This window comes from Somniosus microcephalus, chromosome 30 (genome assembly GCF_052327205.1).
Source record: "Somniosus microcephalus isolate GS21.2 chromosome 30, FLI_Smic_1.0, whole genome shotgun sequence".
Lineage (NCBI taxonomy): Eukaryota > Metazoa > Chordata > Chondrichthyes > Squaliformes > Somniosidae > Somniosus > Somniosus microcephalus.
This window is the reverse complement of record NC_141016.1, coordinates 15,333,505-15,359,678: the sequence shown is the minus strand read 5'-3', so window position 1 is coordinate 15,359,678 and position 26,174 is coordinate 15,333,505. Positions and strand designations below refer to the sequence as shown.

The window sequence follows — 26,174 nt, the reverse complement described above, 5'->3', positions numbered from 1 at the left end:
TCACTCTGTCGCTAATGAGCAGATAATGAAATGCTAATGAGCGGAACGTTGAAGGTTTTTGGGATACCGCGGGCGCAATTTTAGCCCGGCCGAAACGTAAATACGCTTAAAACCATCTCGGAAGCGTAAGCTTTCTTTGGCGGTAACGCGCGCGTAGGTACGCCCTGTAACTTTCGAGCGCATAGCCCGCCAGACGCACAGGCGATGACAGACAGAATGACAGATAGACAGACAGAATGACAGAAAGTACCGATTTATATATATAGAATAGGAGCAGGAGTCGGCCATTTGGCCCTTTGAGCCAGCTCCGCCATTCAATAAGATCATGGCTGATAATCTACCTCAACTCCACTTTCCTGCACTATCCCCATATTCCTTGATTCCCATAATATTCAAAATTCTATCAATCTCTGTCTTGAATCTACTCAACGACTGAGCCTCCACAGCCCTTGGTAGAGAATTCCAAAGATTCACCACCCTCCGAGTGAAGAAATTTCTCCTCATCTCAGTCCTAAATGGCCGACCCCTTATTCTGAGACTGTGACCCCTGGCTCTAGACTCCCCAGTCAGGGGGAAACATCCTCCCTGCATCTACCCTGTCAAGCCCTGTAAGAATTTTGTATGTTTCAATGAGATCACCTCTCATTCTTCTAAACTCCAGAGAATATAGGCCCAGTCTACTCAATCTCTCCTCATTAGGACAATCCCCCCATCCCAGGAACCAGTCTGGTGAACCCTTTGTTGCACTCCCTCTATGGCAAGTATATCCTTCCTTAGGCAAGGAGACCAAAACTGTACATAATACTCGAGGTGTGGTCTCACCAGGGCCCAATAAAATTGCAGTAAGACGTATTTACTCTTATACTCAAATCCTCTTGTAATAAAGGCCAACATACTATTTGCTTTCTGTACCTGCATGTTAACTTTCAGTGATTCGTGTACAAGGACACCCAGGTCTCTCTGAGCACCAACATTTCCCAATCTCTCACCATTTAAAAAATACTCTGCTTTTCTATTTTTCCTACCAAAGTGGATAACTTCAAATTTCTCCACATTATATTCCATTTGCCATGTTCTTGCCCATTCACTTTAGCCTGTCTACGTCCTCTTGAAGCCTCTTTGCATCCTCCTCACAACTGACATTTCCACCTCTAGCTTTGTATCATCAGCAAACTTGTTTTTACGTCTCTCGCTTGTTTACTCTCATATTCTATTTTCCTTTTTTTGACAATTTCTTGGCCCTCCTTTGCCAAATTCTAAAATCATCCCAATCCTCAGGGCTTACTGCTCTTTTTTGGCAACATTATAAGCCTCTTCCTTTGATTTAATACTATCTTTAACTTCTCTTGTTAGCCACGGTTGGACCATTTTTCCTGTGGGGTTTTTGTGCCTTAAGGGAATGTATATTTGTTGTAAATTATATATTAATTCTTTAAATGCTAGCTCATTGCTTGTCTACCGTCATGCCTTTTAATGTACTTCCCCCAAACTACCTTAACCAACTCGCCCCCTCATACCTACGTAGTTTGCTTTGTTTAGATTTAAGACCCTAGTTTCGGATTTAACTAAGTCACTTTCAAACTCAATATAAAATTCTATCATATTATGGTCACTCTTCCCTAAAGATCCCTTTACTACAAGGTTATTAATTAACACTTTTCTCAATTGCACAATACTAGATCTAAAATAGCCTGTTCCCTAGTTGGTTCCTCAACATACTGATCTAGAAAACTATCTTGCATACATTCCATGAATTCATCCTCCACACTATTACTGCAAATTTAGTTTGCCCAGTCTATATGTAGATTAAAGTCTTTGAGCACAAACTGCAGCTGAATATAAAATCTTAGAAGATACAGGGCATGGGACCAGTAGTGAGCACACACAAGCAGTAGAGGCACATTCAACAAACAGGCTGACGATACAAAGCGAAAAGAGGTAAAAAATACATACAAAATGACAAGACTCATGATTTTAGAGTAACTCCTACTTCAAGAAATCAACAAACAAGCGCCCAGAAATAATTTGTTCACAGCACAGGTCCTTTTTCTCCCCTCGCAAATGATTATTAATTTGTAGCATATACACACTTTCAACTCATGATAGAATACTGAATAATGGAGTACACTGAATAATGGAGTACAATGAACTTGCAGTTACATGCACTAGAGGTTCCTATACAGCTTTCTCTGTGCTGGAAATTCTGCACACTTGCACAGAGTTATGATGTCAGGGTAATTTCTTGATAGTAGACTCCGGTCACAAAGGGGAGGGGGAAGAGAAAAGCAGCAGCAAGAGGTTCAGAACTGAATTGGGGCACTTGCTACCTGTAGCGGTGGAGGGGGAGGCATATTTCACAGGGAGTAAGGATCTGTCTATTTAGAATTCATTCTTGGGGGAAGGGTGCAGGGTGACCCTGAAGGCAAGGGTTATACTCCTGGTGCTATCCTAGCTCCAGCCTGTGCAGTTCTTGCTCTATTTAGAAGATGTCCCAGTTTTTTTTTGCCTACATTTGTTGCGAGGGAGTGTCATGTTGCTTTAGAGTTTGAAACAGCTGTTTGGAGTTAAAGCTGGGCGAGACCGAGTGGCAGTGGTGATTGGCCCCACGGATAGTTGGGGTCAGGTTTAGCAGGATGGCAAGGTCCACAGGACATTTTCATTGAAGCGGTCCATGAAGGTTTACAGAATTGCTAGTGAATTTTACTACAAGAACATTTGGAAACTTTTCTGCAAAGAAACTAGCTGTCAACTGCCTCTAAAAGATTAGTGGTAGGCCAGAGGATTGGGAGTTTTTAGAAACCAGCAAAGGATGACTAAAAAAAATGAGGAAGAAGATAGATTATGAAAGCAAACTAGCAAAAAATATTTTAATACAGTAAGAGCTTCTACAGGTATATAAAAAGGAAGAGAGTAGCTAAAGTAAACTTTGGTCCCTTAGAGAATGAGACTGGGGAATTAATAATGGGAAACAGGGAAATGGCAGAGACTTTGAACTAATATTTTGCATCAGTCTTCATGGTAGAAGACAATAAAAGCATCCCAATAATAATTGATAATCAAGGGGCTATAAGGAGGGAGGAACTTAAAACAATGACTATCACTAGAGAAAAAGTACTCGGCAAACTAATGGGACTAAAGGCTGACAAGTCCCCTGGACCTGATGGCCTACATCCTAGGGTTTTAATAGAAGTGGCTGCAGAGATAGTGGATGCGTTAGTTGTAATCTACCAAAATTCCCTGGATTCTGAAGAGGTCCCAGTGGATTGAAAAAAACGCAAATGTAACGCCCCTATTTAAGAAAGATGGGAGGTAGAAAGCAGTTAACTATAGGCCAGTTAGCCTAAAATCTGTCATTTGGAAAATGCTGGAATCCATTATTAAGGAACTAATAGCAGGACATTTAGAAAATCATAAAATCATGTTGACTCTGCTTCATTGTATGAAAGGGAAATGATGTTCGACAAATTTTCTGGAGTTCTTTCAGGATGTAATGAGCTGGGTGGATAAAGGGGAACCAGTAAATGTACTGTATTTGGATTTCCAGAAGGCATTCAATAAGGTGCCACTTAAAAGGTTACTGCACAAGATAAGAGCTCGCGGGGTTGGGGTTAATATATTAGCATGGAGAGGATTGGCTAACTACAGGAAACTTTGGTTTATCCGGAGGTTGTATGTCCGGAAACCTCGATCTAACTGCAGAAATCAGCAGCCGTTTTGGTTAGGTTTTTTTCCTTCTCCTAGCATTTTTTTTTTTTTATAAAAACAGTCAGGCTCTGGAAAGCATCTCTGTAGCTTAGCAACAGCTTCAGAGATGCTTCCAAGGTATGGGCCGAGTGTTTACAAGCTGTTGCTAAGCAACAGTGTTTGTTGTCAGATACGGAGATGAAAACCTCCGTATCCTTCAACATTAGCGCTGGTCTATCCGGAAGTTTTGATAGATTGGCAGCAGCTCGGTCCCGTCGGTGCCAGATATCGCGAAGTTTCTTGTAACAGAAAACAAAGAGTCGGGATAAATGGGTCATTTTCAGGTTGGCAAACTGACTAGTGGGGTGCCACAGGGATCAGTGCTGGGGCCTCAACTATTTACAATCTATATTAATGACTTGGATGAAGGGACCATGTGTACTGTAGCCAAATTTGTTGTTGATACAAAGATAGGTGGGAAAGCAAGTTATGAAGAGGACACAGTGAATCTGCAAAGGGATATAGACAGGCTAAGTGAGTGGGCAAAAATTTGGCAGATGGAGTATAATGTGGGAATATGTGAGGTTATCCACTTTGGTCGAAAAAATAAAAAGCAAATTATTTAAATGGAGAGAGACTACAAAATGCTACGGTACAGAGGGATCTGGGGGTCCTCGTACATGAAACACAAAAAGTAATTAGGAAGCCAAATGGAATGTTGGCCTTTATTGCAAGAGAGATGGAGTATAAAAGTAGGGAAGACTTGCTACAACTGCACAGGGCGCTGGTGAGACCACACCTTGGAGTACTGTGTGCAGTTTTGGTCTCCTTATTTAAGGAGGGATATACTTGCATTGGAGGCAGTTCAGAGAAGGTTCACTAGGTTAATTCCTGAGATGAAGGGGTTGTCTTATGAAGAAAGGTTGAACCTATAAGCATTGGAGTTTAGAAGAATGAGAGGTAATCTTATTGAAACAGATGAGATTCTGAGGGGGCTTGACAGGGTAGATGCAGGGACAATGTTTCCCCTCGTGGCGAAATCTAGAACTAGGGGCATAGTTTCAGGACAAGGGGTCGCCCATTTAAAATGGAGATGAGGAGGAATTTCTTCTCTCAGAGGGTCGTGAATCTTTGTAATTCTCTTCCCCAGAGAGTTGTGGAGGTGGAGTCGTTGAGTATATTCAAGGCGAAGATAGACATATATCTGAGCTACAGGGGAGTCGAGAGTTATGGGGAGCGGGCAGGAAAGTGGAGTTGAGGCCAAGATCAGATCAGCCATGATCTTATTGAATGGCGGAGCAGGCTCGAGGGGCCAAATGGCCTACTCCTGCTCCTATTTCTTATGTTCTTAAACATAATTTCTATGAACAGCTTCAAATTTGTACTGACTTACTGAGACCATTCCAGTGGCAATTCTTCATTTGAGCACCCAGCAAACATCACCAAGCTGATTGATCAGTGAGGATCACAGGCAAGCCCAAACCAGTCCTAATTTGAGCACTCCCGCCCCCCCTCCACATACAGATTTTTCAGCATGTATTGGTGGATAGGGATCAATGGGCAATTTATTTTCCTCTCACTAGCCCTGGTGCTCTAAAATCATTGTTGCATCCCATCTGCTGCCCTGGCTGAGCACTCACCAGGGATCGAAGTAGAGACCTACTGGTGTGTATAGCTCAGTACCATGATGGCGGTCAGTCACCCACAGTCTCAACGCTTAAATATAGTAAAGGCTCAGCCTTCAAAAAGTGTTTTTTTTTTAATAAATGACATACTTGCGTTGCTATATCCTTGACAGACGCTGAAGTGAAGTTTTCCGAATCTTGGTTCTCAAACCTGTGGAACAAGTTACACAGAAATATGTACCTGTCTTACAAAATTTAAACAATCACTAGCCTCAATTCTAAAAAGATTCACTACCTTTTTCTGTTGAATGTGTCAATTCTTCACTTCTGCATGAAGACCCAACAGGTTGAGTGTCCTTCGATACTAGCGATTTTACCGACAATTAGCAGCTTCATTGAAATCAATGTGGGCCGTGGCTTTGGACCAACATGGAAGTCAATGGTAAACTGCCTAACCCGAGAAAGTTACAGTTGCATAGATGGTTCGCCCTGCTGGCCGCTCCTCATGAATGAGGTGAGACAGCGAGTTTTGGCAGCCTGCTCAGCCATAGAGGGCATCACAGCTGAGCCAGATCCTGCCATCACTTGACATCCACACTTGCACCAGAGGTCACTGGGTAGCCACCAAGTGCAGCCCGCTTGGTTTTTCCCCTGCCCACCCCAGGACAGAGGCCGATTGTAGCACCCTTGTTATGACATCAGCTGAGATTAGTTAATCAGTGCAGACGAGAGTGAATCTAGGAGCTGCTCAGACTGTGTGACTTGGTACCACATTGGGCAATGGCTTCACCGAGAGCCATCAATGAAGCCACTACCTGCGATTTATATCTATAAATAAACACAATCAATAGCTGCCATAGATTATGAAAAGAAATATAAAATCATTACCTGATAGAATCATTAAAAATTGTAATATCACGCTCTTTCCCCAGGTTTCCATCAGATACAGATTTTTCATTTAACAAAGCAGGTGCAGCATAACTTTGATTGTTTGAAATCACCTGAAAAGGTTGAAATATTGCTCAAGTCAAAGATTTAATTCAATTTCAATAGAATTTGATATCAATGTCAACATCATTTAAAGGCCCAAGCACCCGTTTTGTTACATAGGGTATTCTGTTGTTTTACAATGTCCACCTAATATTTCCAAGTAAATATCAACTAAAGCAGTGTTACCAAATTTTCTTCCAATTAATGCCTTGTTCACAGGCCACTCTCAAGATTATTGCAAACCGCTATACCAGAGAGCGATAGGACGCTGGTCAGCTCCAGACACTGCTTTACACGGCAAGCTTCTCATTTCAGATCAGTCCACAGTTATGGAGTAGATGCCAGGCAAAAGTGGCAGCAAATGTACTTGAGCTGTCAAAAATTAAGCTGGATGACTTAAGATTTAGGGTATCAGAGGGATAAAATTTGATGCCATAAACTTGAATACCAAGTGGTCTTTCCTCATCCTTATTTTATCTTAATGTTGTTATGGGCCAAACAGAAACTTAACATTCATGCTGCACAATGAAAAAAAGTTCCCAATTACATTTTATGATGTTCATCGCAGGAAAGCAATTTTTAACATTCATATCATATCACATCACCCCATTGCCTGAAAGACATTAAATAAAAGGTCTGGGGATTAAAGAAAGACTTCCCTTTCCCATTGAATGCTGCCAAATACTCTTTAAAAATCATGTTAAATCAGTGCAAATTGCCAGGATTGTGCACAAACCTCTTATAAATCGCATATGGTTCTCTGCATGCTATTATGCAGACTATATGAGAACTATATAATCTATTCTAAAACGTTGCTGCTTTTAAACTAGGCTCTTTGAATATCAGTGAACATATGAAATACCTTGGTCAATAAATTTAACTGAGATGTTAACCGGATGATTTAAAAAGACGCAGCACCCGTAAATACAATAGGGATGAAAGAATCACGTACCATAGCATCACAGACTTTTATAGCACAGGAGCCCATTCACCCACTGCATCTGTGCAAGCTCTTTGCGAGGGCAATCCAAAACTGAACACACTGCCTTGCTCTCTCCCCCAAAGCACTGTATCTTTCTCTACTTCAAATATTTATCAATTCTTACGTTGTGATGCAATGGTCTCTGCCTCAACTACTCCCTGTGGCAAAGTATTGATGCTTTAACATCTCTGTGCACAAAGAAATTTCTCCTAACTGCTATCCTCACTACTTAATGATGATCTCAGCGGCCCAAGAGCAGAGCTGAATTAAAGCAGCAGCGAGAGGATAAAGAGCGGCCCGAGAGTGGACCCGATTTAAAGCAGCGGCAGCACGAGGCTCCAATTCAAAAACAACATCCAAGAGTGACGTCACAGGAGAGCGGGTAGGTGATTGGTTGGTGAGTATTACAGCTCCTTTTTGCTCTCTAAGTTAGGGAAGGGGGTTAAATTAAGAGCTGAGAAACTGTAACTTGCTCGTACTTATTAAATTAACAAACTAAATAAAATAATCAAACAAAAAACCTAAAATATCAATTGAATAAAATCTTTAATTTATTAATAAATAAAACAAGGTATGGGATGGCAGGTGTGTCGTAACTGCAGCATGTGGGAGTTTGTGGAGAGCATCGCAATCCCGAGCAACCACATCTGCAGTAAGTGTCTGCAACTCGAGGAACTTCGGCTCAGAATTGTTGAGCTGGAGTACGAGCTGCAGACATTGCAATGCATCAGGGAGGGGGAAGAGTTACCTGGACACTTTGTTCCAGGAGGCAGTAACACCCATTAGGTTAAGTAGTAGTCGTCAGTAGTCAGAGACAGGAGGGTGACTGTGAGTCAGGAAGGTATGGGGACCCAGAACGTAGTGATGGCGGAGCCTCAGCCCTGGACCTTGTCCAACAGGTACGAGGTACTTTCTACCTGTATGGATGAGGAAAAGGACTGCAGGGAGGATGGGCAAACTGACCACGGCACTGTGGTACAGGGGGCCTTCCAAGTGGGGGGAGAAGGAAGGAATGTGGTAGTAGTAGGGGACAGTATAGTCAGGGGAATAGATACTGTTCTCTGCAGCCGCGAAAGAGAGTCCCGAAGGCTGTGTTGCCTGCCCGGTGCCAGAGTTAAGGATATCTCTTCGGGGCTGGAGAAGAACTTGGAATGGGAGGGGGAGGATCCAGTTGTCGTGGTCCATGCAGGAACCAACGACATAGGTAGAACTAAGAATGAGGTTCTGCTGAGGGAGTTTGAGGGGTTCGGGTCTAAATTAATAAGCAGAACCACAAGGGGAATAATCTCTGGATTACTACCTGAGCCACACGCAAATTGGCATAGGGTCAAGCAGATCAGAATGCGTGGCTCAAAGAGTGGTGTGGGAAAAAGGGGTTTCAATTCATGGAGCACTGGCACCAGTACTGGGGAAAGAGGGAGCTGTTCCGTCAGGACTGGCTCCACTTAAACAGGGCTGGGACCAGCGTCCTGGCGAATCGAATAACTAGGGCTTTAGACTAAAAAAAGGGGGGGGGGGGGTCAGGTATGGGGAAATTTAGAAATCTAAAGAGAAAGGTCAAGGCAATAGAGCAGTGTAGCAATTTGGGTAAAAATAAGCAGAGTGTGACAGGAAGGGACAGAGTTTAACGGCAGCAGTGCAGCAGAGAATAAGGTCAAAACAGGGAATAATGATAAATCTAATTTAAATGCTCTTTATCTAAATGCACGAAGCATTTGTAACAAGATAGACAAGCTAGTGGCACAAATAGAGATAAATGGGTTTGATCTAATAGCCATTAGAGACATGGTTGCAAGGTGGCCAAGGTTGGGAACTAAATGTTCCAGGGCACTTGACATTTCAAAAACACAGGCAGAATGGAAAAGGAGGGGGAGTAGCCCTGATAATAAAGAATGACATAAGGACAGTAGCGAGAAAGGATCTCTGCTCGGAAGATCAGGAAGTAGAATCAGTATGGGTGGAGATAAGGAATAACAAGGGGCAGAAAACTCGGGTAGGAGTAGTATATAGGCCCCGATATATCGTTGGCAGAATATTAATCAAGAAATAGTAGGAGCTTGCAACAAAGGTAATGCAATAATCTTGGGGGACTTTAATCTTCATATAGACTGGACAAATCAAATTGGCAAAGGTAGTCTGGAGGGCGAGTTCATGGAATGCATTCGGGACAGTTTCCTAGAACAATGTGTCATGGAATCAACCAGGGAATAGGCTACTTTAGATCTTGTATTGTGAAATGAGACAGGGTTAATTAGCAATTTCATAGTAAAGGATCCTCTGGGGCAGAGTGATCATAATATGATAGAATTTCACGTTAATTTGAGAGCGACTTGCCTAAGTCCGAAATTAGAGTCTTACACTTAAATAAAGCCAATTACATAGGTATGAGGGGCTAGTTGGCCAAGGTAGAATGGAAAAATAGATGAAAGGGTATGGCAGTAGATAAGCAGCAGCTAGCATTTAAAGAAATATTTCATAATTCTCAACAAAAATACATTTCATTGAGATACAAAAGCTCCATGGGAAAAGTGATCCATCCGTGGCTAACTAAAGAAGTTAAGGATAGCATTAGATTGAAAGAAGAAGCTTGTAATGTTGCAAAGAATAATAGTATGCCTGAGGATTGGGACAAGATGTAGGAGCAGGTCATTTGGCCCCGCGAGCCTGCTCCGCCATTCAATAAGATCATGGCTCAACTCCACTTCCCTGCTCGCTCCCCATAACCCTTCACTCACTTACCATTCAAAAATCTGTCTATCTCCACCTTAAATATATTCAATGACCCAGCCTCCACAGTTCTCTGGGGAAGAGAATTCCAAAGATTCACGACCCTCAGAGAAGAAATTCCTCCTCATTTCCGTTTTAAATGGGTGCCCCCTTATTCTGAAATTATGCCCCCTAGTTCTAGATTTCCCCCACGAGGGGAAACATCCTCTCTGCATCTACCTTGTCAAGCCCCTTTAGAATCTTGTATGTTTCAATTAAGATCCCCTCTCATTCTTCTGAACTCCAATGAGTATAGGCCCAACCTGCTCAACCTTTCTTCACAAGACAACCCCTTCATCTCCGGAATCAACCTCATGAACCTTCTCTGAACTGTCTCCAATGCAAGTATATCCTTCCTTAAATAAGGAGACCAAAACTGTACGCAGTACTCCAGGTGTGGTCTCACAACGCCCTGTACAGCTGTAACAGGACTTCCCTACTTTTATACTCCATTCCCTTTGCAATAAAGGCCAACATTGCATTTGCCTTCCTAATTACTTGCTGTACCTGCATGCTAACTTTTTGTGATTTATGTACAAGGACCCCCAGATCCCTCTGTACCTCAGCATTTTGTAATCTCTCACCATTTAAATAATAATTTGCTTTTTTATTTTTCCTACCAAGTGGATAACCTCACATTTTCCCACATTATACTCCATCTGCCATATTTTTGCCCACTCACTTAGCCTATCTACAGGAGACTTTGGTTTATCCGGAGGTTGTATGTCCGGAAACCTCGATCTACCGGCAGAAATCAGGAGCCGTTCTGTTAGGTTGTTTTTCTTCTCGTGGCTTTTTTTTCCCCCCAACAGTCGGGCTTTGCAAAGTCTCTGAAGCTGTTGCTAGGCTACAGAGACACTTCCAAGGTACGGGCCGACTGTTTGAAGCTGTTGCTAAGCAACAGTGTTTGTTGTCAGATACGGAGATGAAAATCTCCGTATGCTTCAACATTAACTTTGTATGTCCGGCAGTTTTGATAGATCGGCAACAGCTCGGTCCCGTCGGTGCCAGATATAACAAAGTTTCCTGTATATCCCTTTGGAGATTCTTTGTGTCCTCTACACAATTTGCTTTCTCACCTATCTTTGTATCAGAAACCAGCAAAGGTTGACCAAAAAACTGATAAAAAAGGAAAAAAATAGAATGAGAGAAAACTAGCAAGAAATATAAAAGCAGATTGTAAGAGCTTCTACAAGTATGCAAAAAGGAAGGGAGTAGCAAAAGTAAACGTTGGTCCCTTAGAGGCTGAGACAGGAGAAATTATTATGGGGAATAAGGAATTGGCAGAAACGTTAAACAAATATTTTGTATCTGTCTTCACAGTAGAAGACACAAAAAGCATACCAAAAATGGTGGGAAACCAAGGGTCTAATGAGGGTGAGGAACTTAACGTAATTAATATAAGTAGAGAAAAAGTACCAGAGAAACTAATGGGACTAAAAGCTGACAAATCCCCTGGACCTAACAGCCTACATCCTAGGGTTCTAAAAGAGGTGGCTGAAGAGATAGTGGATGCATTGGTTTTGATCTTCCAAAATTCCCTAGATTCTAGAATGGTCCCAGCGGATTGGCAGATTGCAAATGTAGCACCGCTATTCAAGAAAGGAGGGAGAGAAAACACAGGGACCTACAGGCCAGTTAGCCTGACATCAGTCGTCTGGATTCCAGCATTTTCCTTTGTTAAGGAAGTGGTATCAGGGCACTTAGAAAATTATAACATGATTAGGCAACATGGTTTTATAAAAGGGAAATCGTGTTTAACAAATTTATTAAAGTTTTTTGAGGATGTTACTAGCAGGGTAGATAAAGGGGAACCAGTGGATGTAATATATTTGGATTTCCAAAAGGCATTTGATAAGGTGCCACATAAAAGGTTATTACACAAGATTAGGGCTCATGGGGTTGGGGGTAATATCGTAGCGTGGATAGAGGATTGGTTAACGGACAGAAAACAGAGAGTAGGGATAAACGGATCTTTTTCAGGTTGGCAGGCTGTAACTAATGGAGTGCCGCAAGGATCAGTGTTGGGGCCTCAGCTATTTACAATCTATATTAATGACCTAGATGAAGGGACCAAGTGTAATGTATCCAAATTTGCTGATGATACAAAGCTAGGTGGGACAGTAAGCTGTGAGGAGAACAGAGTCTGCAAAAGCATATAGATAGACTAAGTGAGTGGGCAGTAAGGTGGCAGATGGAGTATAATGTAGGGAAATGTGAGGTTATTCAGTTTGGTAGGAAGAATAGAAAAACAGAATATTTTTTAAATGGTGAGAAACTTTCAAATGTTGGTGTTGAGAGAGATTTGGGTGTCCTCGTGCAAGAAACACAGGTACAGCAAGCAATAAGCATGTTGCCCTTTATTGCAAGGGGGTTGGAGTATAAAAGTAAGGAAGTCTTGCTACAATTGTAGGGTCTTGGTGAGACCACACCTGGAGTACTGTGCACAGTTTTGGTCTCCTTATCTAAGGAAGGAAATACTTGCCTTGGAGGCGGTGCAACGAAGGTTCACTAGATTGATTCCTGGGATGGGGGGACTGTCCTATGAGGATAGATTGTGTAGAATGGGCCTATACTCTTTGGTGTTTAGAAGAATGAGAGGTGATCTCATTGAAACATACAAGATTCTGAAGGGGATTGACAGGGTAGATGCTGAGAGGTTGTTTCCCCCTGGCTGGAGTGTTTAGAACTAGGAGGCATAGTCTCAGGATAAGGAGGAATTTCTTCACTCAGGAGGATTGCAAATCTTGGGAATTCTCTGCCCCAGAGGGCTGTGCATGCTGAGTCTTTGAGTATATTCAAGGCTGAGATCGATAGATTTTCGGACTCTAGGGGAATCAAGGGATATGGAGATCGGGCGGGAAAGTGGAGTTGAGGTCGATGATCAGCCATGATCTGATTGAATGGCAGAGCAGGCTTGAGGGGCCGTATGACCTACTTCTGCTCTTATTTGTTATGTTCTTATGATCCCTAATCACTGACTCCAACCAGAGGAAATAGTCTTTCCCTGTTCAACATATCAAAACCGGTTATAATTTTTAAAATCTCTACCAAATCTTATTTTAGCCTTTTTTGCTCTTTTGCTCTTGTGGAACTAATCCTAGTATCTCAAGTCTATCAAAATTACAGTTTCTCATGCCTAACTATCAAGTGTTCAGGCCCCTGTATTCAAGGAGCCTAATTATAAAGGTATGCAACTGTATGACTAGTACAAAGTAAAGAATGAAACCTGTGTGAAAGTTTGTAACTTTCTGGTTGTCACTAGGATTTCAATAAAGTGTAATAGTGGGAGTATTCATTTTTCTTACTATTTTCACTTCAACTGGGAATAACACCCAGGAGTAGAATGCTAGATTATGTTCTTTCAAATGTGGATTACGTCTGGTGAGAGCATTTTGAGCTGTATAACACTGCGGTGAAGCAGTCGTGGGTAGAAGGCGGTCACTGGTAATGGGAGAAATTTGAGATGACGAATTAAGGGCATCACACTTTATAACACATGGGCTGAAGCATGCGTGAAAGTGCGTTAGTACAAATATTTTAAATGATGGCACTGCTCTATTACCCTTGCAAGTTAATGTCTACATGAGTTTCTTCAAAGTACAGGAAACTTTGTGATATCCGGCACCGACCTGTTGCCGTTAGATCAAAACTGCCGGACAAACCAGCGCTAATGTTGAAACATACGGAGATTTTCAGCTCCGTGTGAATCAACAAACCCTGTTGCTTAGCAACAGCTTCAAAACAGTCGGCTGCAGCTTAAAAGCATCTCTAGCTGAAGCTGTTGCTTAGCTACAGACCTTGCAGAGCCTGACTGGGAAAAAAAAAGCAACGAGAAGTAAAAAAACTTATAGGAAACGGCTCCTGAATTTTGCCGGTAGATAGAGCTTTCCGGACTTTTAACCTCCGGATAAACCAAAGTTTCCTGTATACAGCTGCACCTGTATCTTTAACATTCCACATTAAAATAGGTTTCTCCACATGTCAATATCTAGCAATCTAACAAATACAAACATAATCCTTTCCAAGTTGCTGTGGAAAAGAAAATAAAGCAATATTGTATTAAACAGCGACCTTTTGCATTGATTAAGTAAATGAATGTTGCAGTAAAATGTAAACTGAACTGCTCTTTATCTATATAAAGTAGAAACAAACACCAATACCAAACAAGCGTCCTTCTAATTCAGTAGAGTCTCAGGCTGACACTCTGCAACTATCTCGCAGTATCTATACAGACAGTACTGTACGAACTCGCCCATCACGGACACACAGCTGCTACAATACTTACTTCACTGTTCTCATACTTTGCCAATTGACAGTACTTTCTTTCCACATCAGGGCCCTTGGTGTTCAGGTCATATTTTGGGTTTCTTAAAAAAATGAAAAAAGTGTCAGGGATTAGAAATTGACATTCACCTGCAGTACATAACACACAGAGAGTGTAGTGTGAATACTGAGAAACCCAACAACAATTCATTCATAATCACTTGACATTCTCTCAAACTTACATTGCTAAATGGGTACAGTGTCCACAGCAGAACCTGTGCAAACAGTATCTGGGACAGGAGAAGGGACGAGGGAATCATCTAAATTCACAAAAAGCCAAAATGGCTGGAGAATAAAATATTACCTGCTGGCCCCGAGTACACTAGTTTGTCACTGGAATCTCAGTATAATGTAATGGTAAGCAAGTGATACTTTGTACTTTAACAACATAAGAAATAGGAGCAGGAGTCAGCTATACGGCCCCTCGAGCCTGCTCCGCCATTCAGTAAAATCATGGCTGATCTTCGACCTCAACTCCACCTTCCGCACTATCCCCATATCCCTTGATTCTCTTAAGTGTCCAAAAATCTATTGATCTTAGTCTTGAATACATTCAACAACTGAGCACCCACAGCCCTCTGGGGAAAGAGAATTCCAAAGATTCACAACCCTCAGTGAAGACATTTCTCATCTCAGTCCTAAATGGCTGATCCCTTATCCTGACCCCTAGTGCTAAGCTCTCCAGCCAGGGGAAACAGTGTCTCAGCATCTACCCTGTCAAGCCCTCTGCAAATGTTATACGTTTCAATGCAATCACCTCTCATTCTTCTAAACTCTAGAGAATATAGACCATTCTACTCAATCTCTCCTCATAGGACAACCCTCGCATCCCAGGAATCAATCTAGTGAACCTTCGTTGCACCTCCTCGCAGGAATGTATATCCTTCCTTAGGTAAGGAGACCAAAACTGTACAAAGTACTCCAGGTGTGGTCTCACCAAAGCCCTATATAATTGCAGCAAAACTTCCTTACTCTGATACTCCAACCCCCTTGCAATAAAGGCCAACATACCATTTACTTTCCTAATTGTTTGCTGTACCCGCATTTTACCTTTGTGATTTGTGTACAAGGACACCCAAATCCCCCTCAATACCAACATTTACTAGTCTCTCACCGTTTAAAAAATATTTTGCTTTTCTATTCTTCCTACCAAATTTCACATTTCCTCACATTATACTCTGTCACCTTCTTGCCCACTCACTTAACCCATCTATAATCCTTTGCAGCCTCTTTGCATCCTCCCAACAGCTTACTTTCCCACCTAGCTTTGTATCATCAGCAAACTTGAATAAATTACATTCAGTCTCCTCATCGAAGTCATCGATATAGATTGTAAATAGCGGAGGCCCGAGCATGGGATTACATTTGAAACCTTCCAATCTACGGTTTGCGATGTCTACTGCAATTGAGAAAAACCACCAGTAGTACCATTAACATTTAGTCCTTCCAAACTTGGCCCGAGTATAATACTAAAGTGACATCCTTCAGATGAGATTTTAAAGACCCTATCTGTCTGTTCAAGTGGTTCAGGTGAACCTTAAAATTCCCATTATCATTTGAAGAGCATGAAGTTCTCCCAGCATCCTGGACAACATTCCTCCCTCAATCAACAGCAGCAGCAGCAACTGGTCATTGTGCCGTTAGTAGGATCTTACTATGCAAAAATAGCAGACACGCATGCCTAAATAACAGTCACTAAACTTCAAAAGTAATTCACTGCAGGTGAAGCATTTGGTCTGATATTTTAGAGACATAATGTAAGTCTTTACATGAGAATTTATTTTGGAAGGTGGTGCTTTTAATGCCTGGAGATTTAATCAATTTTATGAGAATAGAAATTGTGGTACTTAACAGCAATCATATGAGGCTTTAAAAAATGTAAAATTCAGACATTTCCTGTTTCCATCCATTACAAATAAAAAGCAAAAAATTATACATTATATATTATTTATGTCCTAGTGTCAAACAGCTGCCAACTCTCCAAAACAGTTCCCTCCAACTGTCGACAAGTGAAATCACCAAGTGTTGCGATGTTAACCAGATGTGTCAGTACCAGAGACTGGAAGTGTTCTGTAAATTCATAGGAGTTGTTTGCAGACGAGAGATATCCCAAAGTAACAGGCCTTATATCACATAAGCATAGTCGACGGCAGATGCGCGGATCTGCTTCCACCAGCGACAATATAAATAACTATGGTCAGGGAACAGACAGCACCATAGACCTATGGAAATGTCGGCCTTCCAATGTGGCACTGAGTTAAGGGAGGTGGTTTTAGTAAAAATAAAAAGTCGAGAGCTGGTCTTCATATTTACACTCCATGAGGCTCCACAAGCATCACCAGATCCCAGTGTGACAGGCAACCAAGCGAAGTGTGGTTAGGCCACTGCGTACAGTTCTGATCGCCACATTACAAAAAGGATATAGAGGCACTGGAGAGGGTGCAGAGAAGATTTACGAGAAAATGCGAGGGTATACATATCAGGAAAGGATGAACAGGCTGGGTCTCTTTTCTCTTGAAAAAAGGCTGAGGGGTGACCTAATAGAGGTCTTTAAAATTATGAAAGGTTTTGATAGCGTGGATAGAGAGAGAATGAGCATAACTAGAGGCCATCAATATAAGATAGTCACCAAGAAATCCAATAGGGAATTCAGAAGAAACTTCTTTACCCAGAGAGTGGTTAGAATGTGGAACTTGCTACCACAGGGAGTGGTTGAAGCAAATAGTATAGATGGATTTAAGGGGAGGCTAGACAAACATATGAGGGAGAAGGGAATAGAGGGTTACGCTGATAGATTTAGATGAGGAAAGACGGGAGGAGGCTCAAGTGGAGCATAAACGCCGGCATGGACTGGTTGGGCCGAATGGCCTGTTTCTGTGCCGTATATACTAGGTAAAAGTAATAGCTGAAGAACATTACACAGAAGTCGATGTTTCTGGACACCATCATGGAGCGATTGTTAGCGTAAAAGCACCTTATGATTGAAAGGCCTTAATTCTCGCCTGCGGGCCACATACAAATCATAATGATATGAAGGAGGCCATCATGCCTGTGCTGGCTCTTTGAGAGAGCTATCCAATTAGTCCCACTGTTTCTTCATAGCCTTGAAAATTAAATGACTGCTAGCGGGATAATAGAATGCAATATAATTCCGGCTTACACTTCAGTGCAGTACTGCAGGTGTGCTGCACTGTCAACGGTGCCACCTTTCGGAGGAGACGTTAAACTGAGACTGCATGGGTCCTCTCAGATGGGTGTAAAAGATCCCATGGCACTATTAAAAATTGCTGGGGAGTTCTCCCAGTATCCTAGCCAATATCCCTCAAGCAACATCCATAAATCAGATTATCCATTCATGTACCGCATAGCTGTTTGTGGGGCCTTGCTGTGCGCAAATTGGCTGTCACATTTCCTACATTAGAACAGTGACCACATTTCAAAAGTATTTCACTGGCTGTAAACAGCTTTGGAACGTCCTAAAGTTGTGAAAGACGCTATATAAATGTAAATCTATTCCTTTCCTTTATTAACTAAATTGCATGAAATTAAATTAGCAAAATTGAAGCCCATGAGATTAAAGGGGCAGTGGCATCATGGATATGAAATTGGCTAAGAGACAGAAAGCAGAGAGTAGTGGTGAACGGCTGTTTCTCAGACTGGAGCGAAGTGTACAGTTGCGTCCCCCAGGGGTCGGTATTCGGACCACTGCTCTTTTAGATATACCCAAGACCTGGATTTGGGTATAGGGGGCAGAATTTCAAAACTTTCAGATGTCACAAAACTTGGAAATGTAATAAACAGTGAAGCAAATAGTAGCAGACTTCAGAGGACATAGACGGACTGGTAAAATAGGCAGACACATGGCAGATGAAATTTAATGCAGAGAAGTACAAAGTGATGTATCGTGGAATGGGGAGAGTCAATATAACCTAAATGGTACAATTTTAAAGAGGGTACAGGAACAGTGAGACCTGGAACTTCACATACACATCATTGAAAGTGGCAGGGCAGGTCGATAGGGGTACATGGGATCCTTGGCTTCATTAATAGAGGCACAGAGTACAAAGAGTTATACTAAATCTTTATAATGACTGGTTAGACCTCAGTTGGAGTTTGTGTCCAATTCTGGGCACCACACTTTAGGAAGGATGTCAAGGCCTTGGAGAGAGTGCAGAGGAGATTTCCTAGAATTGTACCAGGAATGAGAGACTAGAGAAAATGGAATTGTTATCCTTAGAGCAGAGAGATTAATGGGAGATTTAATAGAGGTGTTCATTATTATGAAGAGTTTTGATAGAGTAAATAAGGAGAAACTGTTTCCACTGACAGGAGGGTCAGTAATCAGAGGACACAGATTTAATTGGTAAAAGAACCAGAGGGGATATGGGGAGATTTTTTTTTTGAAAAACACCGAGTTATGATGATCTGGAATGCATGCCTGAAAGGGCGCTGGAAGCAGATTCAATAGTAACTTTCAAAAGGGAATTGGATATATACTTGAAAAGAAAAGGTTTGCAGAGCTATAGGGAAAGAGCAGGAGACAAGACTAAATTGTATAGCTCTTTCAAAGGGCCGTAAACAGCACAATGGGCTGAATGGCCTCCTTCTGTGCTTTTATAATTAACTCAGACCCAGATTTGCATTTCTCCATGTGAATCACACTCTCCGGGGTAAGATTGCTAAAATATCATTTACATGGTACGAACAATTATGAATACTTTTTTTTATAAATACTCTGACTAAAATTTACAAACCTTCCAAACAATAATCTTGAGTCCAATGGAGAGGGAAACTTGTCTTCAGCATTTTCAATCCAAGTTAAACCCCCATTATGATCCATATTTACCTTCCGAATCTTAAAACAAGGAGACAAAATAGGTTAAAAAAAAATGTTTTAAAGGAGGCAGTTAGCGACAATAGTGGTTGTCAATAGCAGTCTATGCGTTGTCAATAGATGCTCTCTGCAGGCAACTGTCAGCTCAGATCTCAATGCCCAGCGCTGTAAATCCAAAATTCTAAACCTTACTGATTTACTAATAATCAACCATTGTGGAGTCAGCAGTGGCTCAGTGGTAAAACTCTCACCTTGGAGTCAGGTTGCAGATTCAAGTCCCACTCCAGAGACTTGAGCACAAAATCTAGGCGGACACCAGTGAAGTACTGAGGGAGTCTTCAGAGGAGACGCTAAACCGAAACCCTGTCTGCTCTCTCATGGCACTATTCGAAGAAGAGCAGGGGAGTTCTCCCCGGTGGCCTGGTCAATATTTATCCCTCAACCAACATCATTAAAACAGATTACCTGGTCATGATCACACAACTATTCATGGGAGCTTGGTGAGCACAAATTGCCACATTCCCTACATTACAACAGTGCTTACACTTCAAAAAGTACTTAATTCTCTGTAAAGCGCTTTAGGACGTCCCGAGGTCATGAAAGGCGCTGTATCAATGCAAGTCATCATGTCCATCTCCTGAACGCGGGCTCTATACTAGCATACAGTTGCACAGTTACTGGGTTCTATTTGGAATCATTCCCAAGTGGTCACGTTCCTCATGTGATGCCAGTGGCTGTTCAACCATGGAAGCACCACAGCCAGACCTAATCCTCAGCCACAGCAGGGATTGGATGGGAGATGGGGGCCAACAGCAGCAGCACCATCAGCAAAAAAAAACACTTGCATTTCTATGGCACCTTTCACGACCACCGGACGTCTCAAAGCGCTTCACAGCCAATGAAAAACTTTTTCAAGTGTAGTCACTGTTGTAACGTAGGAAACACAGCAGCCAATTTGGACACAGCAAGCTTCCACAAACAGCAATGTGATAATGACCAGATAAATATTGGCCAGGACACCGGGGACAATTCCTCTATTGTTCTTCAAAACAGTGCCATGGGATCTTTAACGTTCCATGTTTTAGTGGTGTTGGTTGGTTGACTAACACCTGTCTGAGCCTGGACCACTGTTCACAACATTGGTGTCATATTTGACCCTGAAACTCGCACCAAGTCCCGTTCACCCATCAACCCCATCACTGACGTACATTGGCTCCCAGTTAAGCAATGCTTCGATTTCAAAATTCTCATCCTGGTTTTCAAATCCCTCCATGGGGCCTCGCCTCTCCCTATCTCTATAACCTTTTCCAGCCCCACAACCCACCAACAAGAGATATCTGTGCTCCTCTAATTCTGCCCTTGAGTATCCCTCATTACAATCGCTCGACCATTGGCAGCCTAACCTTCTGTTGCCTCAGCCCTAAGCTCTGGAACTCCCTCCCAAAACTTCTCCGTCTCTCTACCTCTTTCCTCCTTTAAGACCTCTTTGACCAAGCTTTCGGTCACCTGCTCTAATTTCCCCTGATGTGGCTGTCAAATTTAAAAAAAATCTTATACCTCCTGTGAAGCACCTTGGGACATTAAAGGCGCTATATAAATGAAAGTTGTTGTTGTTGTTGTTTCCCACCCGAGAGGGTGGACGGGGCCTGGGTTTAACGTCTCATCCGAAAGACGGCGCCCCCGACAGTGCGGCACTCCCTCACAGTTGCAGTGGGAGTGTCAGCCTGGAATTTTTGTGTGCTCAAGTCTCTAGAGCTGGACTCGAACCCACAATTTTCTGACTTGGGGAAGCGAGGCCGCAGGCTGACGCCAACATTGCTGTTTGTGGGGAAATAACTACTAAAAATGTTTTAAGGGTTTTTGACCTGAAATGTTGACTCTATTTTCTCTCCACGGATGTCGCCTGGCCTGCTGAGTTTTTCCAGCATTTCCTGTTGTTATTTCGGATTTCCAGCCTCCACAGTATTTTGCTATCGTTGCTGTTTGTGGGAGCTTGCTGTGCGCAAATTGGCTGCCGCGTTTTTCCTACATTACAACAGTGACTACTTTTTTTTGAAGTACTTCATTGGCTATAAAGCGCTTGGGGACATCCCAAGGTGGTGAAAGGCGCTGTATAAATAAATGCAGATCTTTCTCCCTCCCACAGTGCTGATGTTTTAAACGAACCTTTACCACACACAGTGGTACACAGCAAACAACCCAATGCTCCCCCTCACTCCCAGGACCCACCGTCCAGTCAGCCATCCTTCAACTGCAGACCTTCTCACATCACCTGCCCGCTTTCCTCCTCCTGGGGGAAACCAAAAAAAAGGATTATTGATTGATTTATTTATCGATGCTCATATTTTTCGGGGGGGGGGGAATGGAGCCCGCGGCATTTAAAATGGCCCAATGAGAAGGGGAGCTGGAGGTCATGTGGTTGCGGCTCCGTCCAATCCGGGCGGAGCGACGGTTAGCGGAGAGGTCACGTGCGGCGGTTTGAACACTTGCTTGACTCGCTCGGGCCGGTGCGCAGGCGCGCTTACCTCAGCCGCTGGGGGAAAGAGCCGGGCCGCTCAGTGCGCTTACCTCAGCCGGCGGCGGCTTGGCCCAGTGCGCAGGCGCGCTTACCTCAGCCTGGAAGCCGGGCGCCAAGAACGGGCTCGCTCGCTCGATTATTGGCGAGTTCCCGGCGCTCAGAAATATAGCCGTAATCTGATGGCTATTTTTTTTAAAACAATATCGCTTGGAAAGGTTCGCCACGTCAGCGAAAGGTCAACGTGCCTTTCAGCCGCCGCCCACCTTGTGGAGAAATGCTCTGCTTGCAGGAGAAATGCTGAACTTCCCAGAAATAATTGTCATTGAACCAAAAAAAAATGCTTTTCTACCACCTCCCAAAGCACTTTACAGCCCAGGAATGACTTTCTGGAAGTGCGGTCACCCTTGTGATTATCGGCAAATGCAGCAGCCAATTGTCACACAGCAAGATCCCACAAACAGCAATGACACAATTGACCAGCTTTTTAAAAATAAAACTGATGTTGTTTAAGGGATAAATAGTGGCCTGGACACTTGGAGAACTCCCCTGCTCTTCAAATGTTGCCATGGGATCTTTCACTGTCACCTGAACAGGCCTTGGTTAATATGTCCTTAGGATCCAGTCAAGTCTGATGCCAATGGAGCCAGGCTGATCTCTAAAGAAATCGAATTGAATGCCAGCATATGAAAGAAAGACAGATTTGCATTTACATAGCGCCTTTCACGACCACCGGACGTCTCAAAGCGTTTTACAGCCAATGAGGTACTTTTTGAAGTGGAGTCACTGTTGTAATGTGGGAAATGCAGCAGCCAATTTGCGCAGAGCAAGATCCCACAAACAGCAATGTGATAATGACCAGGTAATCTGTTTTACTGATGTTGATTGAAGGATAAATATTGGCCCCAGGACACCAGGGATAACTCACCTGCTCTTCTTCGAAATAGTGCCATGGGGTCTTGTACGTTCACCCTAAGAGAGCTGACGGGGCCTCGGTTTAACGTCTCAGCCGAAAGACGGCACCTCCGACAGTACAGCACTCCCTCAGTACTGCACCGAAGTGTCAGCCTAGCTTTATGTGCTCAAGTCCCTATGATCTTTAATAAAATGAAGATTCTGCTTCTAACAGAGATTTGCATTTATATAAGCACATTTCACGACCTCAGGACGTCCCAAAGCGCTTTACAGCCAATGAAGTACTTTTGAAAATTGGTGGAGTGGTAAATCGCGAGGAGGGAAGCCTCAGGCTACAGGACGATATAGATGGGTTGGTCAGATGGGCGGAACAGTGGCAAATGGAATTTAACCCTGAAAAGTGTGAGGTGATGTATTTCAGACGGACTAACAAGGCAAGGGAATACACAATGAATGGTAAGACCCTAGGAAAGACAGAGGATCAGAGGGACCTTGGTGTGCATGTACATAGATCCCTGAAGGCAGCAGAACAGGTGGATAAGGTGGTTAAAAAGGCATATGGGATACTTGCCTTCATTAGTCGAGGCATAGAATATAAGAGCAGGGAGGTTATGATGGAGCTGTACAAAACGCTGGTAAGGCCACAGCTGGAGTACTGTGCGCAGTTCTGGTCGCCACACTATAGGAAGGATGTGATTGCTTTGGAGAGGGTGCAGAGGAGATTTACCAGGATGTTACCTGGGCTGGAGCGCTTCAGCTATGAAGAAAGACTGGACAGGCTGGGGTTGTTTTCCTTGGAGCAGAGAAAGCTGAGGGGGGAACCTGATTGAGGTGTACAAAATTATGAGGGGCATAGATAGGGTGGATAGAAAGGAACTTTTCCCCTTAGTAGAGGGGTCAATAACAAGGGGGCATGGATTCAAGGTAAGGGGCAGGAGGTTTAGAGGGGATTTGAGGAAAAACTTTTTCACCCAGAGGGTGGTTGGAAGCTGGAACTCACTGCCTGAAAGGGTGGTAGAGGCAGGAACCCTCACAACATTCAAGAAGCATTTGGATGAGCACTTGAAATGCCATAGCATACAAGGCTACGGACCAAATGCTGGAAAATGGGATTAGACAGGGCTTGATGGCCGGCGCGGACGCAATGGGCCTCTTTCTGTGCTGTATAACTCTATGACTCTAAATGTAGTCACTGCTGTATTGTGGGAAAATTGGCAGCAAATTTGCACACAGCAAACTCCACAAACAGCAATGTGATAATGGCCAGATAATCTGTTTTAGTGATGTTGGTTGAGGGATAAATATCAGTAAGGAGTTCTGCCCTGCTCTTCTTCAAATAGTGCAGTGGGATTTTTTTATGTCCACCTGTGGGGCCAGACAGGGCCTCAATTTAACATCTCATCCGAAAGACGGCAACTCTGACAGTGCCGCACTCCTTCAGTATTGCACTGAAGTGTCATCATAGATTGTGCCCAAGTCTCTGGTAGTACCATCTTTTGTCAGCAGAGGTAGATACTGCTCCACATAAAATAAAAATGTGTTCACGCAGATCAATGGCACCACCTGCGACTTACTCATGGTACTACAGAGCAAGATTCATACACAAATTATAGATAAAACTGTTAAAAATGTAATTCACAAAATAGTTGCAGGTAGTTTTATTTAGATAGCTTTTAAATAGGAATTTAATTTAATTTAGAATTTGTAATTCACCTCTAATGGTAAACAACATCTTTTACAAAACCATGTGTTTGGAAGGAGTCAATTTTTGTCATCTCTGCAGAAAAGGAATCTGAAAAAACTGTTTTTTCCTCTTTTGAAATAAAATTTAAAAACCTGAAACAAAAACAAAAGATATTAGAAATACACAGCACGTCAGTCGACATCTGTAAAGAGTAAAACATATGCCGAGTAGGTGGTTACGGGGATAAGGAGGACCATACAATATGAACATATGACAAGACAGACAGACAAAGACCATTGAGTCTGTCCCATTCAGTCATGTTGCAACTAAACAACACAACCCCCAGTACTCTCTACCTACCAGCAGTCACATCATCTTCTGGCAGGGGCAAAAAAAAACCCTAACCCAATCGGGGGTAGGGGAAGAATTCAGGGAAGTTCCTCTCCCACTCCATCCCTTAAAGTCAATTACACAACATCCCACCTACCTTTTGTATACAGCGATTATCAGTCTCCTCCAGGAACCTGGAGCTCTTTTGATTGTTTACAGTGAATTTACATCCACTCCACAAGCCGGGAAACCTATTCCTGACATCTAACCTAACCTAAAGGCTAGAAATGCTCAGGGTTGAAGCCATTGTCTTCGGTCCCATGCCACAAATTCCGTTCCCGAGCCAGCAACTCCATCCCTCTCCCAGCCAACTGTCTGAGGCTGGTGTCATATATGATCCCGAGATGAGCTTCCGACCACAGATCCACGCCATCACTAAAACCGCCTAATTCTATCTGCAGAATATCGCTGGACTCCGGCCCTGCCCCAGGAACCCTCATCCATGCCTTTGTTACCTCTCGACTTGACTATTCCAACACACTCCTGGCCGGCCCCCCATGTTCTACCCTCCGTAAACTTGAGGTCATCCAAAACTCTGCTGCCCATGTCCAAACTCGCACCAAGTCCCGTTCACCCATCACCCCCTGTGCTCGCTGACCTACACTGGCTCCCGGTTAAGCAACGCCTCGATTTAAAAATTCTCATCCTTGTTTTTAAATCCCTCCATGGCTTCACCGCTCCCTATCTCTGTCGTCGCCTCCAGCCCCACAACCCTCCGGGATATCTGCATTCTTCTAATTCTGGCCTCTTGAGCATCCCCGATTTTAAGCGCTCCACCATTGGTGGCCGTGCTTTCAGCTGCCAAGGCCCTAAGCTCTGGAATTCCCTCCTCTCCACCTCTCTTTCCTCCTTTAAGACACTCCTGGTCTTCTGCCCTAATATCTCCTTATGGGGCTTGGTGTCTAATTTTGTTTGATAACACTCCGGTGAAGCGCCTTGAAACGTTTTACTATGTTAAAGGCGCTATATAAATACAGTTGTTGTAGGACGGCAAGATGGTGAAGAGTCTGATTCAGCCGGAGACAATGACTGGGCTTGGGATGAAGTTGGTGATGAGGGTACAAAGTTTATGGTAATGCCCGCATGTCCCCGGGAGTCCAAAAAATGCAGCGAGACTGTGCATTTCCTCTCGCAGTGATGTCTCCTTTTACGTCCTCCTGTACCAACTGAACGAAATCTTGTTGTTGCAAGGGGTCCTTACAACCAAGATCGATTAGACGTCAGACTTGGACCTCCCTCAACTCCCAAATGTGAGGGAGTTGCTCTGACAAGAACGGTGGAAAAGACAATCCTGTCCCCTGCAGTCTCCACAGGGTCGACCAAGAGGAAATGCCCTCCAATCGTCTGTCCTCTTTCCAGGGATCACAAGCACAGCCAAAGGGCCAATCTTAGCTGTGGCTTTACCACACACCTCTGCTGACATATTGGCACGTACATAGCACTTCACACCATGTTTATTGCCC

The 26,174-nt window shown here is 43.2% G+C and overlaps 1 protein-coding gene across 1 annotated transcript; it reads right to left on the bottom strand.

Annotated features, from left to right (window-relative positions):
* Positions 1 to 5,363: 5,363 nt before the first annotated feature.
* On the bottom strand, positions 5,364 to 21,551 carry LOC147097934 (uncharacterized). The gene is made up of 5 exons (XM_085970851.1): positions 21,437 to 21,551; positions 19,128 to 19,228; positions 14,336 to 14,417; positions 6,198 to 6,310; positions 5,364 to 5,520 (listed from the first exon to the last, which is right to left on the bottom strand). The coding sequence occupies exons 1-5, from the start codon at positions 21,449 to 21,451 to the stop codon at positions 5,379 to 5,381; spliced, it is 453 nt and encodes a 150-aa protein (XP_085826977.1). The 5' UTR covers positions 21,452 to 21,551; the 3' UTR covers positions 5,364 to 5,378.
* Positions 21,552 to 26,174: the final 4,623 nt, after the last annotated feature.